General features: G+C 43.1%; 1 protein-coding gene across 2 annotated transcripts in view; it reads right to left on the bottom strand.

Annotated features, from left to right (window-relative positions):
• The window catches only part of SLC16A10 (solute carrier family 16 member 10), a 134,096-nt gene extending 118,371 nt beyond the window's left edge, over positions 1-15,725 (bottom strand). For both annotated transcript variants that reach the window (XM_059083622.2, XM_059083623.2), the window contains exon 1: positions 15,210-15,725. In XM_059083622.2, coding sequence (XP_058939605.1) covers positions 15,210-15,555 — 346 coding nt within the window. In that variant the 5' untranslated portion in view covers positions 15,556-15,725. The remainder of the gene's footprint in view (positions 1-15,209) is intronic.
• Between the last annotated feature and the right edge of the window lie 930 nt (positions 15,726-16,655).

The raw sequence follows: 16,655 nt of genomic DNA, 5'->3' as shown, positions 1-16,655 counted from the left end.
TATGGTCTCTATTTGTCCCAATTACTCTGAATAGCCATACATTTTTTGCAGAAATATCAGTGTATTAGATTATAGGGTGCTGCCTCAGACTCCCCTGGGTGGGGAGGGGTGGGGGATAAAAAACACAGCTGTATGAACCAGGTTACTTTTTTAAAATAAAAATAATTAGACCCCAAAACACATATGGCCCCAAGAGTTTCAGATAAGGGACTGTGGCTCTGTGCTAATGACGTCAGTTGTAAATTTAAAGAGTTAAAGTTTGGTATTCCTCAGCTTTGTTGAAACAAGTGTCTGAGGGACTTCCCTGGTGGTGCAGCGGTTAAGAATCTGCCTGTCAATGCAGGGCACACGGGTTCAAGCCCTGGTCCAGAAAGATCCCACACACCGCGGAGCAACTAAGCCCGTGCGCCACAACTACTGAGCCTGAGCTCTAGAGCCCGCGAGCCACAACTCCTGAGCCCTCGTGCCACAACTGCTGAAGCCCGCGCACCTAGAGCCCATGCTCTGCAACAAAAGAAGCCACTGCAAGGAGAAGCCCGCGCACTGCAACGAAGAGTAGCCCCTGCTTGCCATAACTAGAGAAAGCCCACGCGCAGCAACAAAGACCCAATGCAGACAAAAATAAATAAATAAAATAAATTTATTTTTTTTAAAAAAGTGTCTGAAAGGCATGCATTCTTTCAGGAAGGCTCCTTACAATGCTACAACTGCAGGAGTGTGTGAAAAGACAAACCAAATCCCTCTCCAAATAATTACAAATTCCAAACCAATAAAACTGAACTAATTACAATTTCTTTTTGCTTAGATTCAAGAAGATTTCACATTTCTGGAAAAGGGTCAGTCTTCTGCCCTACTGAACATCATTTTACAGACACAAGTTTATTGAAAGAAATGATAAACTCTCACATTTTTATAAAGAACACTGAGCTAAAATTTAGGTCATTTAAAAGCATTATTTTAAATCTTTTAGTTTAAATAGTCATTTAATATGTAACCATTTTTTATCCAGACAAATATTTTTTTTTTTTCTGGTGGCAACACAATGAGGCTTTGAGATTTTTTTTTTTTTCCTGGTGGCCAGCAGCAAAATGTGGGGAATGTTCTATTTGCCTTTGCCCTCGTACAAGCAGCCTGTGTACCAGAAACACAAAAGAACCACCAAACAAGAGGATTCTTGATTAGTAATTATTTATCACTCTGGATTTATAATTATGCATACAAACACAAATATTCATCTATTATCTCTTCTGACACTTCTCTAGTCCCTCTACCCACCCCCTAAAAGAGAAATATCAATAATAATTTCCTGTGCTGTGTCTGGCTGGGGCTCAGGTATGATTAGCATCTCATGATCTAGCTCTAAGCGACTGTCCATCTGATATTAAATATCTCCATTTTGATCCAAAACAAAATGTGGCCAAATAATGTAATGTGATTTAAAATCAGTTCCCTGGGACCTCCCTGGTGGTCCAGTGGTTAAGACTCCACACTTCAAATGTAGGGGCCACAGGTTCGATCCCTGGTCGGGGAACTAGGATCCCACAAGCTGTGCGACACAGCCCCCCCCCCAAAAAAAAGGCCTCTCCTCCTAATCTGTTCATATACAATCAACAAAAGATTGTCATTATAAAAGTAAAATCAGGGCTTCCCTGGTGGCGCAGTGGTTGAGAGTCCGCCTGCCAATGCAGGGGACGCGGGTTCGTGCCGCGGTCTGGGAGGATCCCACATGCCGCGGAGCGGTTGGGCCCGTGAGCCACGGCCGCTGAGCCTGCGCGTCCAGAGCCTATGCTCCGCAACGCGAGAGGCCACAACAGTGAGAGGCCCGCGTACCGCAAAAAAAAAAAAAAAAAAAAAAAAAAAAGATTAAAAATAAAATCAGTTCCCTTTACCAGTTCCAGCCTATTCCATAATTAACATTTTTCTCTGAGACGAGATAAAACCTAACAACTACAATGAAAACTCCATACATCTATCATTTACTCCCACAAAAATGCTTACTCTTAGGCCAAATTTACTATTACAGTCATTAAAGTTAATACTTCTAATGCTAATGGTTAATTATTTTTAATATTAATATTTTTACTATTATAAAAGCAACACTTGTTCAACATAGAAAAACTAGAAGCTACAGATAAACCAACAGAGACTAAGAAACCCAAAAACCTGGCACTGGGAGGTAACTTTGGCGTTGGGGGTACTGCTGCCAAAGTTCAAGTGTTACATTATTGCAGGAAAACAAGGGCAACTTTCTGCCCCCATCTGCGCTAAAACATCAATTAACTTTGTGGAATGCAATTGTTTAAACAACCATTGACAAATGTGAATCCTTTGAGATGCTGACATTTGAAATTGGAACATGAAGTCAAAACTAATAAAAAGGATAATTAAGCAAGATGAAAAGGTTTTTACCATTAAAACCAGTCACCAGACTAACCCACCCCACTTGGCATTAGTACCTACACAGAAAAAGTCAATAAATACCTCTGTTTAATGAGTAGTGGTTTTCTACTCTAATGAAACGTATCTCAGAATTGTTTTTTGGATCCAGTCTAAGTTGGTGAAAAGACTAAATAAATTTTGACTTTCTGAACACATGCAGAACACTGTTGATGCAATTTACTCTTTAGCCAAAAAAAAAAAAAAGAAAAGAAAAGAAAATGGGTAAAGCTGAACCACAGACCAATGCACCTTTCCCTGAGTTTTACACGTTAATGTAACCACTGACCTTTCGTTTAGATTTAACTATCTAATGATAGAAAAGCACACCTTGAACTGAATTCAAAACTCCAGTCACTGATTCTCAAGTTGGGGGACTGGAGGAGGAAGGCAGCACAGTTCCCCCTCACTAAGAGAAGCATATCAGAGAGGCACACTTAGTTTTAAAAAGCATATTCAGTATTGTAATTTTGTCTTCAAAAAAACAAAAAAAGAATCCTAGGGGATTCCCTGGCCGTCCAGTGGTTAGGACTCGGCACTTTCACCGCAGGGTCCTGGGTTCAATCCCTGGTCGGGGAACTAAGATTCCACATACCACGTGGTGCGGCCAAAAAAGAAATTAAAAATCTTAATTATTTCCATAATACCACTAAAAGTAAAGGGAGAAAATCTTAGCTGGTGGAAAAATACAGAAACATGGCTTTATCTTCCGGGTATTAGGGAATCTCACTCAAAAGTTAAACTACCCTTGGAGGTGTGTATCAAAATTTTCAACAGCTATGAGACTTTTATGTTTGGGAATAAAGGGGGTTAGAAACACTGCTTTGGTCCACATACCTATTTCAAATCTTTATTTCATGCGTATCCCCATAATTAAAAATTAGTGAAATGCAATAGCCAAGACATGGAAACAACCTAAATGTCCACTGACAGATGAATGGATAAGGGAGATGTGGTATTAGGTTGACCAAAAAGTTCCTTCAGTTTTTAAGTAAAAATAAAAGACACATTTTTCATTTTCACCAAGAACTTTAAAGAACACTGTATTCACTGTTTTGTTCCACTGCCTTCTGTCATTTTTCAGGCAACTTCATAATTCCATCTTCCAAAACTTTTTTTGAGCAAAGAACTGTTCCAGGCGCCTTTTACAGTCTTACAGGGAATTGAAATTTTTTCCATTAAGAGGATTTTGTAAAGACCAAAATAAATCAAAATCCGAAGATGCAATGTGTGGTGAATACAGCAGATGAATCAGAACTTCCCAGCCAAGCTGTAACAGTTTTTGCCTGGTCATCAAAGAAACAGGCGGCCTTGCATTATCCTCATGGAAGATTATGCACTTTCTGTTGACTAATTCCGGACGCTTTTCATCGAGTGCTGCCTTCAGCTGGTCTAACTGGGAGCAGTACTTCTTGGAATTAATCGTTTGGTTTTCTGGAAGGAACTCCTAATAGAGGACTCCCTTCCAATCCCACCATACACACAACATCACCTTCTATGAATGAAGACCAGCCTTCATTGCGGCTGGTGGTGGTTCATTTCGCTTGCCCCACAATCTCTTCCATTCCACATTACTGTACAGTATCCACTTTTCATCGCCTGTCACAATTTATTTTAAAAAACATAACGTTTTCATTGCGCTTAAGTAGAGAATTGCAGGCAGAAATACGGTGAAGAAAGTTTTCTTCGCTTAACTTATGTGGAACCCAAATATCAAAGCGATTAACATATCCAAGCTCGTGCAAATGATTTTCAACACTTGACTTGGATATTTTGAGTATGTCAGCTATCTCCCACGTGGTATAACTTTGATTGTTCTCAATGCCTCGATCTGATCACTATCAACTTCAACTGGACTACCCGACCATGGAGCATCATCCAGCGAGAAATCTCCAGCACTAAACTTCGCAAACCACTTTTTTTTTTTTTTTTTTTTTTTGCGGTATGCGGGCCTCTCACTGCTGTGGCCTCTCACCGTTGCGGAGCACAGGCTCCGGACGCGCAGGCTCAGCAGCCATGGCTCACGGACCCAGCTGCTCCGCGGCACGTGGGATCTTCCCGGACCGGGGCACGAACCCGCGTCCCCTGCATCAGCAGGCGGACTCTCAATCACTGCGCCACCAGGGAAGCCCCGCAAACCACTTTTGACATGTTCGATCAGTCTGAGAACCTTCTCCATACATTGCACAAATCTTTTTTTTGCATTTGATTTGCATTTTTACCCTTCTTGAAATAATAAAGCATAATATGCCGAAAATGTTGCCTTTTTTCTTCCATCTTCAATATTAAAATGGCTACACAAAAATTCACCAATTTTGATAAAGTTGTTTTTCAAGTGCACACTGATATGACAGCTGTCACAATACAATCCAACAAAACTGTTTCGAATGAACTTAAAGACAACTATGCACTATTAGTCAGCTTACAGAAAAACCCAAACAAACTTTTTGGCCAACCCAATACATATATACAATGGGAATACTACTCAGCCATTAAAAAGAATGAAATAATGCTATTTGCTGCAACATGGACACAACTAGAGATTATCATACTAAGTTAAGTAAGTCAGAAAGAGAAAGACAAATACCATATGATATCACTTGTATGTGAAATCTAAAAATATGACACAAATGAACCTATCTATGAAAAAGAAACAGAATCACGGACATAGAGAAGACTGGTGGCTGCCAAGGGGGAGGTGGTTGGAGGAGGGATGGAGTGGGAGGTTGAGGTGAGCAGATGTAAGCTTGTATATATAGAATGGATAAACAAGGTCCTATATAGCAAAGAGAACTATATTCAATATCTTATGAGAAACCATAATGGAAAAGAATATTTTAAAAAATTCAGTTATATGTATAACTGAATCACTTTGCTGTACAGCAGTAATTAACACAACATTGTAAATCAACTACACTTCAATTAAAAAAACTTAGTGGGACTTCCCTGGTGGCACAGTGGTTAAGAATCCACCTGCCAATGCAGGGGACACGGGCTCAATCCCTAGTCCAGGAAGATCCCACATGCCACAGAGCAACTAAGCCCGTGCATCACAACTACTGAGCCTGCACTCTAGAACCCACGCACCACAACTACTGAGCCCACGTACCACAACTACTGAGCCCGCATGCCTAGAGCCCATGCTCCACAACAAGATGCCACTGCAATGAGAAGCCCGTGAACTGCAAAAAAGAATAGCCCCTGCTCACCGCAACTAGAGAAAGCCTGCGCACAGCTACGAAGCCCCAACACAGCGAAAAAATTAAAAAATTTTTAATTAAAAAAAAAAGAAAATCATGACTACGTTAATATAAGCATGCAATAAAGTTAGAAATTCTATCTGGCCACCTTCTTTAAAAAAATGAAATGAAATAAAATAAAATAAAATTTTAAAACTTAGTGAAATGAAAAAAGACTTCAATTTGGGAATAAGGCAAGTCACCTCCTCAATTTCCTAATTCTAGTTCCTACATGCAAGGCGGAATGCAGGCATTTTGCTGTTAATGACAATAACTTAGCTAAGAAGGTATGAGCACACACATCTGGTACACAGATAACTAAGAGCACTGCTTTCCTCCATTACTCTAGTCCTAGAGGGTGGCTCTGGGTGGTGCTTCTGCACAGCTCCCAGGAGAGCTGGACTTGTTCCTTCTGCAACACTGCCAATAAAAACAACCACAGTTGTGCCTGGGTGGCACCAGGCTAGGCAGGTGCTCAGAGCTGGGGTGAGCTGACTGTTGGAACAGTGTTTGGGGTTTCATTTGTTTTCGTTAAGGTTTGTTTCACTTCCATATGAGACCCGATCTCTAGCTGGGCTGTGATAACTCTAAATGGAATGGACTGGACGACTTCACAGGATTTCTGATAACTTGGGTAGGAGACACTAAAGGTTCTAGAGAACATTTAGGTAAATATGCAGAAAATAGTTTCAAGGGGATAAAAGGGCAGTATTCTACATTTCAAGACAACTTTAACAGAAGAATAAATTTTTGTCCAGCTAAAAAGATGCTCTTGGGCTTCCCTGGTGGCGCAGTGGTTAAGAATCTGCCTGCCAATGCAGGGGACACGGGTTCAAGCCCTGGTCTGGGAAGATCCACATGCCGCGGAGCAACTAAGCCCGTGAGCCACGACTACTGAGCCTGTGCGTCTGGAGCCTGTGCTCCACAACAGGAGAGGCCACAACAGTGTGAGGCCCGCACACTGCGATAAAGAGTGAACCCTGCTCGCCGCAACTGGAGAAAGCCCTCGCACAGAAACAAAGACCCAACATAGCCAAAAATAAATAAATTTATAACAAGATGCTCTTAAATTCAACTTAACAGATGTAAATACTGATATCATGTGTCCCAACCTTAAACTGTTCAAGTTGCAACTTCATTATCTATAAATAGAGGTAATGACACACTACAATGCTACTTGAAAAAATAAAATTGAGTAAATGTATATGAAAACCCTTTCTTTATGGTAAAGAACTGTGCAAATTATCACTTAAACAAATATGGATTATCTTAAAAGTGCCTTTCACAGAATGCGAGATTAGGATGGGTTGAAATTTGGTTCTACGTCTTCCACTCTAAGCTTAATTCGTAACTTATTTGAATTCATGCTACCCCCAAAACATTCCACATGCATCCCCAAAAAACGTAACAACAGTTGCATAAAAGCATTGTTTATCCCATAGTTGTGATAAAAGAAATAAAATGGCCAACCATTTCATCAGAATCTTATAAGGACCAACAACCACACTGAAGAGAGGAGTGGCACACATAAAGTCCCAGAGGCAAAGATAGCAGGACAGATTTGGGAAAGTGCAAGACCTTCAGCTAGGCTGAAGTGTAAAAAGCAAGAAGGGAGAGGGAATTCCCTGGCAGTCCAGTGGTTAGGGCTCCACGCTCCCACCGCAGGGTCACGGGTTCAATCCCTGGTCAGGGAACTAAGATCCCGCATTCCACACAAGATGGGAGAGAGGTGAAAAGCAAGGCTAGAGGGTCAGGCAAGGGCCAGTGCTCAAAGGCATTTGGTTTTCCCAGAACTAATGGGTATCACTGATGGCTTTTAAATAGAAAAATGGTATGGTCCAACGTTTCAGAAAAACCACTCATGTGTATAACTGAGGACAGGTAGACCAGTTAATGGGTTATGACAATAATTGAGGCCAAAAGTAATGAAGGCATGAATTAAGGCACAGCACTAAAGGAAAAGACAGGGATTGACTTATGAGGCATTAAGGAGGTAAACACAAAGGGACTGTCTAATTTAATGAAATAGGAAAGGAAAGAGGAGAAATAAGAAATTAAGATGGATTCCAGGTTTCTGACATGAGCCATCAGAGGTGTTATGCACTGAGAGAATTCAGAAGGAAAGCTACACCGATCCACAGGTGGGCTGTTGTTTTTGGTGGCAGGTGAACACTAAGTGGGGTGGCTAAGAAATGAGTTCATTTTAGCTAAGTATGATGTACCTGTGCATCCACATGGAATTTTCTAGAAATAGGTAATATGGGTCTTGAACACAAAGAAGAAATTTGGAAATAACACCCCAAGATAGTGGCTGGAGCCACAGGGCATATGAGACACCCAGAGAAGGCAAGAAAAGTGAAGCAAGCACATGGCCTGGGACCAAGCCTCAAGGAACTGCAACATGGATTCAACAAGGACCCATATAAAAATGATACAACAAATCACATCAAGAGCACAGAGCACAATTTATTCTAAAAGACACCTCAAAACCTCTCCTGAAATAATTCATACACTTTTATTTTTGGTTGAGTTGGTTCTTTAGACAGTTAATTCTATTGATAAAAATTCCACGATAAAACACCACAGGAATACTTATATTGTTGTACTGAATCAGAATTCACTACACACTATTTACACTTTTCAGTCTTGCTCTGAACTCAGAAACATTCTGGAAACAGAGTATGAAATGCTCACACCATGCTCATGTCTTTGTTATTCCAAAATCCCGGAACAATTTTTGTGGTCTAATAACTTATTTTAACACAGGCAGTTTAGATGAATTCACATGGAATAGAAGGTTGGATGTTTTAAGACAGAAGAGAAGGAAGAAAATTCAAGCATCGTAACAGCTGCCATAAGTGAGTTCGCTTGGCTTTTCAACCTCTCTTTGAGTGCAAATAAGTCAGGTATTTTCCTTATAGTGAAATATGTATAGTACAGGACCACGAATCAGAGCATTCGTTCACTGAAACCATCTTAAGAAAACACCATTACTAAAAACTTTCCTGGGCTTCCCTGGTGGCGCAGTGGTTGAGAGTCCGCCTGCCGATTCAGGGGACACGGGTTCCGGCCCCGGCCCGGGAAGATCCCACATGCCGCGGAGCGGCTGGGCCCGTGAGCCATGGCCGCTGAGCCTGCGCGTCCGGAGCCTGTGCTCCGCAATGGAAGAGGCCACAACAGTGAGAGGCCCCCGTACCGCCAAAAAAAAAAAACTTTCCTATGACATAGAAATGGTTAGTTATGCAGACAGCTTTCCCCACAAGAAATAAATCCCTCTCCATAAAAACCAGACATAGCAGTTCAGTTCTGAACTATAGCCAAAACATCCTGTAAGTTCAGGTGTAGCATACAATTGCAGTATGTATATATCGGCATAATATCAGTATGTAAATGCAAAACTTTTTTTAAAAAAACCTTCAGGAAGAGCTAACTGATTTAAACTTTCAGAGTTGCTAGTAAGACAGACCACGTTGAGAGGTGTTGCAAGATGCATTCATCCCTAAATGCTACTAAAAATCCTACTTTGTGATTATAACTATCTGAAGAGCAATCTACCTCCACACAGGGAAGGTAGAGTTGCATTAATGATTATAACCAAAGAGCCTCCCTTTTTGGACCTTTTTAATAGCCTGCTTTCCTTTAAAACTGTTGAATTTTTTTTTAACATCTTTATTGGAGTATAACTGTTTTACAATACTGTGTTAGTTTTTCCTTTACAACAAAGTGAATCAGTTATACATATACATATGTTCCCATATCTCTTCCCTCGTACGTCACCCTCTCTCCCACCCTCCCTATCCCACCCCTCTAGGTGGTCACAAAGCACAGAGCTGATCTCCCTGTGCTATGCAGCAGCTTCCCATTAGCTATCTAATTTACATTTGGTAGTGTATATGTGTCCCTGCCACTCTCTCACTTCGTCACAGCTTACCCTTCCCCCTCCCCATATCCTCAAGTCCATGCTCTAGTAGGTCTGTGTAAAACTGTTGAATTTTTAATACCTTGATTTGTACTTGAAAATATCCAAAAGAGGAAGATAATGTGCAGTGTTTCTAAAACTTATTTAACCACAGGCCTCTTCTTTAAAGAAAGGCTATTAAAGAACACATTTTGGGAATTACTAAAAGAAGTAGGGGTCTTCTTGACCAAGCCTCTGGACCACAAAGACTAATTTCTTCAAAAAATTATCGCTAATACCAATTCTGAAAACATACTTGTTTTAAATAGTTTTTGGGTTTTTTTTTTTTTGCGGTATGCAGGCCTCTCACTGTTGTGGCCTCTCCCGTTGCAGAGCACAGGCTCCGGACGCGCAGGCTCAGCGGCCATGGCTCACGGGCCCAGCCGCTCCGCGGCATGTGGGATCTTCCCGGACCGGGGCACGAACCCGTGTCCCCTGCATCGGCAGGCGGACTCTCAACCATTGCGCCACCAGAGAAGCCCTTAAATAGTTATTTTTTAAACGTCATTATACCACTAAAATATTTTTTTTCTTTTTCCAGGAAGAAAGCAGATAAGTAAACTAGACTAATACCCTAGTAAGATCCCAGAGAATATCCACAGCACTGTGTCAGGAAGCTAAAAGAACCCTAGAATCTTTCTCAGTTCCATGAAGGAACTAAAAATAGGTTTTCCAATAACCAAAGTTAAAGCAAAGTTGCAATTTCTAAGGGAAAACAATGTTCCAGTTAATTGTAGTATCTGTTTTAGTCTTCCCAAAAGTTTCTGATTTCCCCCCATCCGGGCAAAAAGCACGTACATATGAACAGATAAAACTTAAAAGAGACAACTCAAGCTCAGCTTGCTCCCTCTGATGGACCTTTCTAACACAGCAGTATGTGCAAGGCATATCTATGAGTGCCATGTCAACAGCAGCCAGGATAACGTAATAGGGCTGTGATGCACGCAACATTTTTAATTGGTTCTACCGCCTAAATCGGAGTTCGGTTTTCTTCCCCTTTCCAAAGTCTTAATTTCACAAAGTGAGATTTATTGCTACAGAGAAAGAGGCCATCAAAATGCCTTTCCCAGCCTCCACCGTTCGTGGGAATTTCCTTAGAATTTCAGCCTCTTACATTAAGACTGAGTCCTGGTATACTGCAAAGAGAAGCACTCTGTTTACTTATTTGTATCCCACAGCAGATCAAAAGGGAAGCAGCTGTTCTCCTTGGGTAACATTTGCAGAATGAATAAGGAGTAACATTAAGATGTGTAAACTCGTTTATATCTTAGTGTGAATGAATTTCTCCACACCCTTTTCCTGAGAAATTTTGGGTGGATCATCAGTGACACAGAAAGAGGTAAGAGAGCCGTGAAGAGAAAAAGTAAAGCCTGAGGAAGGTTCCTCTTCACTTCTGCCTGAAAGTACTGTCCTGCTATGGATCAGCCTAAAGGAGCCTGGTTCTTCAAAGGAAACCCCAGACTTCTTCTTGAATGCCATGTGAAATTATCTTGCTTCTCCCTGAACATCTCCCTATATTTCAAAAAACTAATTCTTTCTTTCTTTCTTTTTTAATTTTGGCCACGCCACACGCCTTGCAGGATCTCAGTTCCCCAACCAGGGATTGAACCCAGGCCACAGCAGTGAAAGCACCAAATCCCAACCACTAGACCACCAGGGAATGCCCAAAAATCTATTTCAATGAGACATCAACAACTGGCAATTGCTTACTGACAGCCAAGTAAGACCAAGAAACAGGGACCTTAATCTTTCAGAACTCTTTCTAATGCCAGAATTATCGGTATAGTACTCAATCAATTTCTAACACTTGAATTAACCAAACATAAAGAACATTGGACTAGCAGAATGTTATCTAGCCAATGCAATATGATCAAGCATTAAAAACCTAGCTTCTGAAGTCACATAAACCTGAGGTTGAACCCTGGCTCCACCACTTACTTAATCTCTATAAGCCTGAGTTTCCACATCTGAAAAGAAAAATTAAATAAAGCCTATCTCGGGACTTCCCTGGTGGTCCAGTGGGTAAGACTCCATGCTTCCAATGCAGGGGGCCCGAGTTCAATCTCTGGTCAGGGAACTAGATCCCACATGCATGCCGCAACTAAAGATCCCGCGTCCCACAACGAAGACCCGGCACAACCAAAATACATAAATAAATTAAGTAAATAATAAATAAAAGCTCAACAGATAAGTTTCTTTAAAAATAAATACATAAATAAAGCCTATCTCATGGAGTTGCAGTAAGCTTTAAAATAGGAATGCATGTAAAGTGCTTAGCACTGGGCCTGGCACATGTGAAGTTCTCAAGAAATATGAACCATCATTTGGAAGCCTAGGTTCCCATTGCACCACCACCTCCCCGTGTATCCTTGGGCTTATAATTATAAAGAAGCCAATGAACATGTGGAGACTGCCCTCTAATGCCGGAATTATCAATCATGAATAATGTAATAGAAAATGGACCGAGGTCTTCCCTGGTGGCGCAGTGGTTGAGAATCTGCCTGCCAATGCAGGGGACATGGGTTCGAGCCCTGGTCTGGGAAGATCCCACATGCCGCGGAGCAGCTAAGCCCGTGCACCACAACTACTGAGCCTGTGCATCTAGAACCTGTGCTCTGCAACAAGAGAGGCCGTGATAGTGAGAGGTCCACGCACACCGATGAAGAGTGGCCCCCGCTTGCCGCAACTGAAGAAAGCCCTCGCACAGAAACGAAGACCCAACACAGCCAAAAATAAATAAATAAATAATAATATTTTTTTTTTTTTAAAGAGAAAAGGAGGGAGAGTCTGCAGAGAGATGATATGGAATGCACGGGCTCTAGTCTCTCTGTTCCAGACTTCGAAAATGGACCAAAACTTTGAAAAAATAAAAGCCTTAAACAGTTCCAGATATGTTTTACGTTGTGCTTGAAGTTAGCATACGTTTGATCACAGATGACTCAGCATCAGGATATCCAAATAAAAAAGACTGAAGAGTCAAACTTCAAAGCAGGTGTTCTCAAACACTTCAGGGCCTACTGTAGATGAGACTTTATATGAAACGTGTGTGTGTGTGTGTGTGTGTGTGTGTGTGTGTGTGTGTGAGTATGAGAGAGAGAGATGGAGGGAAGGAGGGAAAAAGAGAAAGAGAGGAAGAGAAGGAGGAAGGGAGGGATGAAAGGAGAGAGAGAAGGGGGGTGAATCTCAACATTAACTGGCTAAAAGACTATATACTGTCACTATTTTTTCACCGATGAGGTGACCTCAGACCTTAAAGTTTATCCGCTGTACATGTTTCACGTATCAACCAAGTACAAGTACAGGCTTTTGCCATCTAGCTGGGGTGTTACATAGGGCCATTACAAGTGCACAGGGCCCCTCTGCAGGAATTAGATAAAGGGCACCCAGAGCACAGGCTGGTTTCCAGTCACCACTGACCCTGAGTTGTGTACCTTTGTGCAACGGCACAACCAACCACACATGGCAGTCATGTAGACGAGCACAAAGATCTTCAGTATTTAGCTGGCACACCTGTATACCTGTGTGGTACACACCCCCACACACACAAACACGGCTGAAAGCCATCAAGGATTTAAATGAGTTAATGGAGAAAGACATTCAACAAAACTGAAAATAGAGTTTCCAAAAGTTCAAGAGAGCAGGTCCCTGTGGCCTCCCTCCCCTTCAGCTACCCAGAATTGGCCTATTGTAGCAATGGGAACCTTGGGGATGGTAGAGAGACAGAGGCTTCGACACTGCCAAACTCTGATCCCTGGTAAAGCTATGGTCTCTCTCCAGCAGTTGCTCACTCTCTCTCTCAAAAAAAGTTAGGAAGGAGAAAAAATAAGACACTCCACAGATACCAATGGATCTACTTACCTGAGTTTGCAAAACCAGTGGTAAACAAAAGACTGTTTTGTTTTGGTGTTTTGACTGCAATAAAGTTCTGTAATCCCAGGCAAGAATATGCTAAATGCTGAAGGCACTAGTCTTAAAATGTTGACTCTGTGAATTCTGCCTCCTTGGGCTTTTCCCTCCCAGATACCCAATACTCACTGAGAAAAGACACAAAATAATTTTTGTTTACTACTGCATATGCATATCTATCCTGCTAAACTGTACAACAGTTGCCTTCCAAGCAGGTACATCATATTACATTTTGAACACTTTTGTATCCTGTGACCTGCGGAACACAACAGCTTTAAAAGCTATTTAAGGAACAGAAATTCCAGGTTAAATATGGTACCTGATTCACATGCACAAGGAGCCAATGCACAAGAATATGCATGGCAGCATTGTCTATAGTAAATTTGGAAGTAACCCAAATGTTTATTAAAGGAAAAATGCATATAAAGTATAATATATTCATATAATGGAAAACTATGAGTTAAAATGTAAAGAATTTAAGCTACCAGCTCAAATTGAGGTATTATGGGGATAAACTGCAAACAATGCAGAATAGAAGAAAAGCTGATTAATGATACATATAGTATAATACTCTTTATATATAAGGCTTTAAAACTCCCAACATTACCTCTCTCTTAGAATTTGTTATGAGTCTTGTGTATTTTTTGTATGCACACTAAAGACCTAAGGAAAACTCTAAAAATAAATGAAAATTAAAGTTAAAAAAAAAAAAAGACCATTAACCATATGGTTGCCCAAATGGCAAGGAGGGAGCCTGATTTAGTAATGGAAATCACTTGGCCCTTTAAGTCATAAGATGTGTGTCTTATCTCCATTCTGGGCTCATTTAAGACACTTTATTTCAACAAGCTTCACTTTTCTCACCTAAATGGGGTTAACAACGCCTGCCTTGCAGGATGACGTGAAATAATGTATGTAAAGGCATTATACAGAAGGTCTTAGATTTGGTAGATAAGGTAATAACTAACACTATTCACAGAAAAAAAATTTGAGTCTGCACCTTTTTCATCTAATTTGGTATATGATTAAATATAACAAAGAACACACTAGGAAAGGGCAACCCTTCACCTGCCTCTTCCCAGTCCCTGATCTGGCTGTCTCCTATATTTAGCAGAGTGACACCCCCTTCCCCCCTCCAAAAAAAAAAACGCCACGAAACCGTGTTTCCTTCAGGGCCCCCTTCCGAACTCCCGTGACCTTGGAATACATATCTTTCATCTCGCCAACCCTGCCTCCCCTCAACACAAACAGCCCTCTGCCAGCGCCGGGAGCAGATGAACAAAAACCCAACCGTCACGGTCACGAAAGAGACCGTAAAAATGAGGGAGCGGTGTAATTGGGTTTGGAAGGGTCTGTTTGTTTTCAAAAATTAAGAGAAAGTCTACCGCAGACTCAGCCCCTATTCTGCAGAGAGGAAAGCAGGAAGATCTAGGCAAATAAGTTTTGCGACTTGTTTCCAAATACAGTGTCTACATCTGGATTCAACACAAAGACAGGCGCACCGAGCAGGCTGCTTTTGCAACTGGACAGACCCACCCCTCACAAACCTCCGCACACACGGAACCACTGAGGCGCACTAGGCGGCGCCGACGCTCGCTCCGCACGCGGGATGCGCGGGGGTCCCCGCGCCAGCCCCCTCGGGGATGGCCGCGGCGGGTGCTGTGCCTCACCTGTCTTGAAGACCATCTTGTCATCGTCCTTGGACCCGAAGGTCTTCAGCATGGACACGAAGAGCACCCCGCAGGCGTTCTGGATGCCGAACACCGACCCGTTGCACCACATGGCTGCCAGCATCACCAGCCAACCCCAGCCGCCCTCAGGGGGCTCAAGGGGCTCAGCGCCCGCCGGCCCCGCCGGCCCCGCCAGCTCTACCTCCACCTTCTCGGGCCCCGCCGCCTCCGGGCCATCCAAGGGTCCCGAGCCGGGCAGCGGAGCGGCCCCTGGGGGAGCGGGGCCGGGCGGCTGCGCCTCGCTCGTCCCCCGCGCGGCGGCGGGCTCCTCCTGGGAGGGCACCATGGCCCGAGGCGGCCCCCTCGGGGGCCGGGGAGCGCAAGGGGCGCGAGTTCCCGGCAGGCTCGCGGAGGAGCCGCCGAGTTGGGTTGGCGGGCTAGTGCGGCCGAGGTGAGGGTGGTGGAGGCCCCCGTGCGCAAGCGGCGCAGAGATAAGACTCGAGCCGCCCGGTCCACAGCCCCGCACCCTAACTGAGCAGGCGGCCCGGCAGACCGCTCTTAAAGACGCCCGTCCCCCCGCCCCACCTCCTGGGGGCGTGGTCGGCGGTGGGACCTGCCCCGGCCCACCCCCCTCCCGCGGCGTGCGGAGCCAGGTGCTTGCGGGTGGCTGTGTCTGCGCGCGCGCCTGCAGTGGGGCCTCCTCCTACCCGGCGGGGGTCACAGATGTGTAGGTCACCCCGCCACAAAGTGTTAACGGAAGGGGCGCGTCTCCTAGGTGCACGCTGGGTGGGTCATCAGGACCACAGTTTGGGACCTTCTTCAGCCTCAGCTCACTGGCAGCCTCACGACCAAACTAACATTGTCTCTTTGTTTCCTTTTTGTTTTTTGTCATTCACCTCTTATTACTAATTCTAATACATAAGATACGTTATGCCACCTGCTGACTTAAAAAGGAAGTCGGAAAGATCAGAGGCCTTGTTTAATTTCTCCTGCATTCATATGCAATTTCCTGTGAATACTTGGCATAATGTACAGGCTCATTTTTGGAAGACTGTTATACCAAAGTCTTCAAATACCAACATTTTTGACAGACAGCTGAAAAACACTAAACTACAGCACAGTTGTTTGTACTTTAAACAAACACTAGCACCTGTATTCAACTCTTCTGTCTCCCTGAAGCATGGAGCAACAATGTATGTAAAAGAAATAAAGTCACTAGCTGCGCAATATTGAGCTCAATTTTTTTTTTTTTTTGGCTGCACGAGGTCTTAGTTGCAGCATGCATGGGGGATCTAGCTCCCAGACCAGGGATAGAATCTGGGCCCCCTACATTGGGAGCATGGATTCTTACCCACTGGACCACCAGGGAAGTCCCTTGAGCACAATTCTTAATTTCTCAGTTACTCAGATTCTTCACTTCGAAGTCAAAATATGCTAGTTACTTTA

This window comes from Kogia breviceps, chromosome 13 (assembly GCF_026419965.1).
Source record: "Kogia breviceps isolate mKogBre1 chromosome 13, mKogBre1 haplotype 1, whole genome shotgun sequence".
NCBI lineage: Eukaryota > Metazoa > Chordata > Mammalia > Artiodactyla > Physeteridae > Kogia > Kogia breviceps.
This window is presented reverse-complemented; position numbering and strand designations above follow the sequence as displayed.